General features: G+C 40.0%; 1 protein-coding gene across 1 annotated transcript in view; it reads left to right on the forward strand.

The window, feature by feature from the left end:
- Positions 1 to 230: 230 nt before the first annotated feature.
- Positions 231 to 6,844, forward strand: part of LOC137650816 (uncharacterized) — a 24,360-nt gene continuing 17,746 nt past the window's right edge. Inside the window, exon 1 of the mRNA XM_068383973.1 lies at positions 231 to 4,473. Coding sequence (XP_068240074.1) covers positions 231 to 4,473 — 4,243 coding nt within the window. The remainder of the gene's footprint in view (positions 4,474 to 6,844) is intronic.

Genomic DNA, 6,844 nt, shown 5'->3' on the forward strand with positions numbered 1-6,844 from the left:
ATGTTTTATTATTCCACTCTAATGTTTCTGCTGAAGATCATTATTATTAAAGCTTAAGCTATATATGTATAAAGTGATAAAAGGACAATTAATTAAATATGTTAAGTGCCGGAATCTGGCGGCAATAAACTTTGAAGTATTTAAGAATTGGTCCGTAACATATTTTTGGCATCCTCGGCGGGATCTTCAGCAGTGTCATTGAGTTGGATTGTATAATTAATGGTAAAAACATGGAAATTGAAACTACTGACGATGCCGCTCGTTTTCTCAGTAGAGACAATTGGCGTAGTAAATTGTTTACTATTAAAAAGTCGGAACTGCTGGTTGTGTCGGATTATTTAGAGTTGGATTTTACGCTTAGTAGTACTAATGATGACATAAGGAAAGGTATTATAGCGCATCTTGTTCCGGATGGAGTGGACGTTGACTTCAAGCTTTTGGAAGAAGAAATCGACGAAGACTGTGAGGTAGTGAAGCTTCGACTGAAACTTGATTTGAAAAAACTCGAGTTTGAAGATGAACAGAAGCGGCGTGAACATGAACTTAGTATGAAACAGTTAGAAAATGAACAGCAGAAACGTGATCATGAGTTGGAGTTGGCCAGGCTGACGGGTTCCCAATCTCCCATTTCTGGTAATGAAGATTCCCGTATGTTGAAGTACGTACCAAAGTTTGACGAGAGTGACGTCGTAGAATTTTTCATAGCTTTTGAGAAGGTAGCAGCAAATTTCAATTGGAGTGAGGATAAGTGGGCATTCATGGCTCAGACTGCTTTCTCCGGGAAGGCCCTTAAGGCTTGGGCTTCTCTGTCGTTAGAAGATAGTAAAGATTATGCTAAAGCGAAAGAAGCCATTTTAAGGATTTATGAGATGGTTCCTGAAGCCTACAGAGTAAAGTTTTGTGACAGTCGAAAATCCTCCAATCAAACTTTCGTGGAGTTTGCTCGTGAAATGGAGAAACATTTTGAAAATTGGTTGAGATCCAGTGATGTTAAGAGTGAGTATGCTAAATTGTGTCAGTTAATGTTATTGGAAAATTTTAAGCATAATTTGCCTCAAGACCTTTGTATTTTCTTAGATGAAAAGAAAATTGACAATTTAGCGAGTGCTGCTCGGTTAGCTGATGGGTATGTGATAACTCATAATAGTTATTCTAAGCCTGCTGCTAAAGGTAAATATAATACTTGTGAAACTGTTAAATTGCCTACAGGGGTTAACGTAACTGCTAATGATGGTAATCAATTTAAGAGTAGTCCTGCTTCTCCCCAAAAGCATTTTAAATCTAAGTACCAGGGCAGGGTAACTTGCTTTTGTTGTGGTAAAAATGGGCATATAGCTACTAAGTGTCCTAAAAGGGATTCTGCCATGCTCGTTAATAATAAACAGATAGTGGATGACGACTTTAAGTGGTTTAAATCTCAAGGTAAAATCAGCACACTTGAAAGTTGGCAAGAGGGTCATAATGTCAATGTCCTTAGAGATACAGGGTCTTCTCAATCTTTAATTCTACGGAAAGCCATTCCAGTGGGCAGTAAGTGGTTGAATGAGCATAAACTTATTAAAGGAGTTGGAAACGAGTGGATATCTTGCCCGGTAGTTGAACTGTATTTTTTTTCAGACATTGTTGCCAGGGAGGCTAAGTTTGCGGTTGTTGATACTCTCCCCATACCTGAGGTTGATGTTGTTTTGGCAAATGATCTTGCTCAAGGTAAAGTAAGTTGTAATCCGACAGTTTTTGCCAATCCACAGGTGTTAGTACCTAAACCTGAAACTGTGCTTGTGACAACTAGGTCAGGCAAAAGTACCGATTTTGAAGTTGAGCATCCTGATTTGGAGAGTTTATTTAATGCAGATTCATTAGATCACGTAAGTAACAAAAAATCTATGTGCTCTGAAAAAGTAATGAATTGGAATAGAGATGACTTAGTAAGGGTTCAAAATGAAGACATTGAGATTAAAAATATTAAAATTAAGTTGAAAGAGGGTAAAGGAGTAGATTATGAAGTGGGTAATGAAGTTCTCTATAAAGTAATTCTTCCTATTCGGAAAGGAGAGGGAAATCTGTTGAAGCATAGGGTAATTGTTGTACCTTCTAAATTCAGAAATGGTATATTAAGAAAAGCTCATGATGATTTGTTTGCTGGTCACTTGGGTATTACTAAAACCTTTGATAGGGTTAGGAAAAATTTCTATTGGAAAGGTCTGAAAAGAGATGTCAAGAAATATTGTAAGACGTGTCACCAGTGCCAAATTTCTGGTAAGCCTAATATGGTAATTCCTAAGGCTCCCCTTTCTCCCATTCCTTCTTTAGGAGAACCCTTCGAGCATGTAGTCATTGATGTTGTGGGTCCCTTACCTCGTTCGAAAGTAGGGTCTGAGTACATATTAACTATCATAGACAGGTTAACCAGATATCCCGAGGCTATCCCTCTTAAGTCCCAGAAAGCTAGGGTCATTGCCAAACATTTGATCAATTATTTTTCTAGGTTTGGTCTTCCTAAAACCATCCAGTCTGATCGTGGAACTAATTTTTTATCTAAACTATTGCTGCAGCAGTTTAAGAATTTTGGAATTGAACATAAACCTTCTACTCCATACCATCCGGAGTCACAGGGAATTGTAGAAAGATTCCACCAAACTTTGAAGGCAATGATTCGGAAGATGTGCAATGAAAAGGTTGGTTTGTGGGAAGAATATCTTCCTTATTTGTTGTTTGCAGTACGGTCTATACCAAATGAGTCAACAAATTTTGCTCCATTCAACTTGGTGTTTGCGCATAAAGTAAGAGGTCCATTAGACTTGTTAAGGGAAGTTTGGGAAGGTAATGGGCCGAGCGAAGTGAATATTGCTGATTTAATTAATGATGGTAAGGGCAAGATTTACGAAATGTGGGAAATAGCAAAGAGTAATTTACTGAAGAGTCAAAGCAAGATGAAGTCTTTGTATGATTTAAAATCTAAGGAAAGGGTCTTTGTTCCTGGAGATAAAGTACTGGTTTTGTCACAGGGTGTAAGAGGTTCGTTACAGAATAAGTTTTTGGGACCCTTTGAAGTTCTAAGCAAAGTGAATGATTTGAATTACATTATTAAGCTTCCTGATCGTAATTTGCAATGTCATATTAACATGTTAAAAAAGTACTTTGAGCCAGAGAAAACAGTGGTTTTGTCTGTTTCAGAGGAGGTTAATTCGAAATGTGTAACTTCGGAGAAAGAATTTGCTTGGCCGGGTAATAATTCTGTTTTGTTACCTAATGTGTGTAGAAGTCCTATCCTGAGTACTAACCAAATTAATGGATTACTGAAAGTGTTAATGAAGTTTCCCGAGACTGTCAGAGATACACCAGGTAGGACCACTTTAGTACAGCACGATGTTGAATTAGAGAGTGAAACGCCAATTAAGCAAGCCCCTTATCGCTTAAATCCTGTTAAGAAAGAATTTGTTGAAAAGGAAATAAACTATTTGCTAACTAATAATTTAATTACACCCAGCAGCAGTTCGTGGAGCTCACCAATTGTAGTTGTTGCAAAGGAGAATGGACAAAGTCGATTATGCATTGATTATCGCAAGGTCAACAAAGCAACAAAGGCAGATTCTTTTCCTATTCCGCGTGTTGACGATTGCATTGATAAGGTAGGAAATTCAAAGTTCATTACGAAAATTGATCTCCTAAAAGGATATTACCAGGTCCCTTTGAGTAATCGAGCAAAGGAGGTATCGGCGTTTGTGACAGCTGATGGTTTGTATCAATTCGAAGTGATGCCCTTTGGCATGCGGAACGCCGCTGCCACTTTTCAACGATTAATGGCCATGGTTACTCGGGGAATAAAAAATTGTGTTGTTTATATTGATGATATCATCGTTTATTCTAATGACTTTGAAACCCATCTGGTGATTTTGGAGGAATTGTTAACTGCTCTGTCCAATGCTGGTTTGGTGATTAATCTCAGCAAGTCTGTCTTTTGTGAAGCTACTGTAACCTTTTTGGGTCATGTAGTTGGGAAAGGTGAAGTACTTCCTAAAGAGGTTAATGTTGCAAAGATTAAAGAATTCCCTGTACCTTCATCAAAGAGAGAATTGCAGAGATTCTTAGGAATGGCTGGTTACTACAGCCGTTTCGTTGCTAATTATTCAGATGTTATTGCACCTTTAACCAACTTGTTGAGAAAGCATTCCAAATTTGTGTGGGATGACAAATGTAAAGAGTCATTTGAAATAGTTAAATGTGTATTGACTTCTAGTCCCGTTCTCAGGGCACCAAACTTTGAACTTCCTTTTAGCCTTGCGGTAGATGCCTCGGATCAAGGGGTAGGTGCTGTTCTGCTGCAGGTGTGTGAGGATGGAGTAAATCATCCGATTTCATATTTTTCTAAAAAATTGAATAAGCATCAGGTTAAGTATTCAGTGATAGAAAAAGAGGCTCTTGCTCTTATATTAGCTCTTCTGCATTTCGAAGCATATATTAGTGCTCAGAGTGGTAAAGTTATAGTATATACAGATCACAATCCACTGAAATATATCCAGCAGTTCAATAATAAAAATCGTAGACTTACCCGCTGGGCAATGTTTTTGCAGGATTATAATTGGAAGTTATTCACATTCCTGGCAAAGATAACAATATACCAGATGCCCTGTCTAGAATGTAATGATGTTATCCCGCATGTTTGCTTTATATATGTAATTAATCTGCTTGCTTTTCTATTGAGAATTTTGTAAGGTGTCCTATGTTTTGTTTAGTCTGTAGATTGTATACTTTGCATGACTATTGTAAAGGAATTATTGTGTGCAACTTTGTTTCTCTTTGTGGAGATAAGGTTTGGAAAGAAATCTGGAGGTTATATTGCTACTAAGATTATTTTGCTTGCTAGCATGCACTTTAATAAAATCAATGTGATTTTTTGTTAAGGGTGGGGGTGTTACGATCCCGTAATAGTTTGTAAGAAATAATTCTTTCCAAAACTACTGTTTTGGGTTATTTCATATTCTTCAGATACCATAGTTCCCTAATCATATGTCAATATTACTGTTACAGGAGGTGACGTTGGAGGCGTGAGGTGTACTTCAGGCGGGACACGGAACTCTGCAGTAGACGAGAGTGGACGTTTGAATAGCTGTGCGTTGCGAGTGTGATTATGGCTATACTTCAGTGATCGTTCTGGGTATCGTGCATCGTTGGCTACGAAGGTAGCGAGTTTATTTAGAAAGCGCGCTTTGTGGAAGCTGAATGCTTCAATGGACTTGCACGGTATAGGTTCCCAGACGATATAGTTGATGAGGATTGGCCTCAATGAGGAAGTTAGCCCTGTTGACTGTTGGTAGCAACGATGTGTTATGTCCCTCTTGCAGATGTTCCCGTGGGGTGTCCCCCTGATCATTTGGATCAGTATTATTAATTACATAATACTTTCATCAACTATTGTAACTTTCAATTGGATTGTTTGTAACTTTTTTCATTACTTCCTTTATACGTTTATGGGTTCTTTTTTTGGTTAATAATTATTTAAAATGTTTTGGTATGTTTTATTATTCCACTCTAATGTTTCTGCTGAAGATCATTATTATTAAAGCTTAAGCTATATATGTATAAAGTGATAAAAGGACAATTAATTAAATATGTTAAGTGCCGGAATCTGGCGGCAATAAACTTTGAAGTATTTAAGAATTGGTCCTCTAGGCTTTGCTCGAAAGGAAGTAGACTGCCCTTCGAACGTTGGCGTGAATGCCGTGGACTGTGTCGACACAGCCTGGGGTACCCACTGGATAGTGGTCGGGGTTTGTGCCACCATCTGGGGCACTGAAGGCAATGGCAATTGCAGTTGCTGTTGCTGTCTAAGAGGCTTGGCTGGCCGAGACGGTAGCCTAGTCCTCATAGTCTTCCTCTTTGGTTGAGGACCCTCATCCGGGGAAGACTTTCTTTTGATAGCCAGGCCCCACTTCTGAAGAAGGTTTCTATTCTCCAAGGTGGCCTTATCAATAACTTCTTTGACCAATTCGGTAGGGAAAAGGTCTTTGCCCCAAATGTTGGAGGAGATTAGTTTCCTTGGCTCGTGCCTCACCGAAGCCGAGGTGAACACGAACTCCCTACAAGCTCTCCTCGCCCTGACGAAGCTATAAAGATCCTTCGTTACTGTGGCCAGATGAGTCTTGGCCACTACCATGAACATTTCATGGACCTTGGGGTCACTTGCCATCGTCTCAAGAGTAGTCTGAAGAGACATTGAGGCAGCCAGTCTTTCTTTTGTCTCGAACTCTCTCCGCAAAAGAAAGTCAGACAGCTTAGGGAGGTCCTCGCCGAACTGATGTCCGGCAATATCAGCCTCCAACTTCCCAACTGAGAACGTAAGATGGACGTCCTTCCAGTCTTTGTGGTCCATAGGCAGGGCCAGCGACAAGGGTTTACACTCCTCCAGGGAGGGGCAAGGCTTGCCGGCCTCGACTGCTTTTAGTACAGCCGCAAACCCTTTCTGTGAAAAGGGGAAGGCTCTAGCAGGAGAGGACACAAAGGAAGGGAGCTTCTTGCTCAATGCAGCTACCTTTGAGTTTGAGAAGCCCCTCTCTTTCATCGAGGATGAAAGCAAAGCTTGAGCCTTAGCATGGTCCATCACTATGACCTCCTTCGGCTCTGTCTCCTCCTTTGAAGCTGGTTCCTTCCTCAGCCGGACGTAACAGTCCGGATATGACGCCTTGCTGGGCCAGAATTCAACCTCCTCTAGGGGAACTGAACCCAACTTATCCGAGATGACGATCTTACCAGTCGTCATCGGCATGTGCTCAGCATACCTCCATGGGTTAACATCTGAGCACAAGGGAAGGTCTTTCACATTGAGTCTTTTCTGGGGCCCATGTGA

Source organism: Palaemon carinicauda, chromosome 12 (assembly GCF_036898095.1).
Source record: "Palaemon carinicauda isolate YSFRI2023 chromosome 12, ASM3689809v2, whole genome shotgun sequence".
NCBI classification, from domain to species: domain Eukaryota; kingdom Metazoa; phylum Arthropoda; class Malacostraca; order Decapoda; family Palaemonidae; genus Palaemon; species Palaemon carinicauda.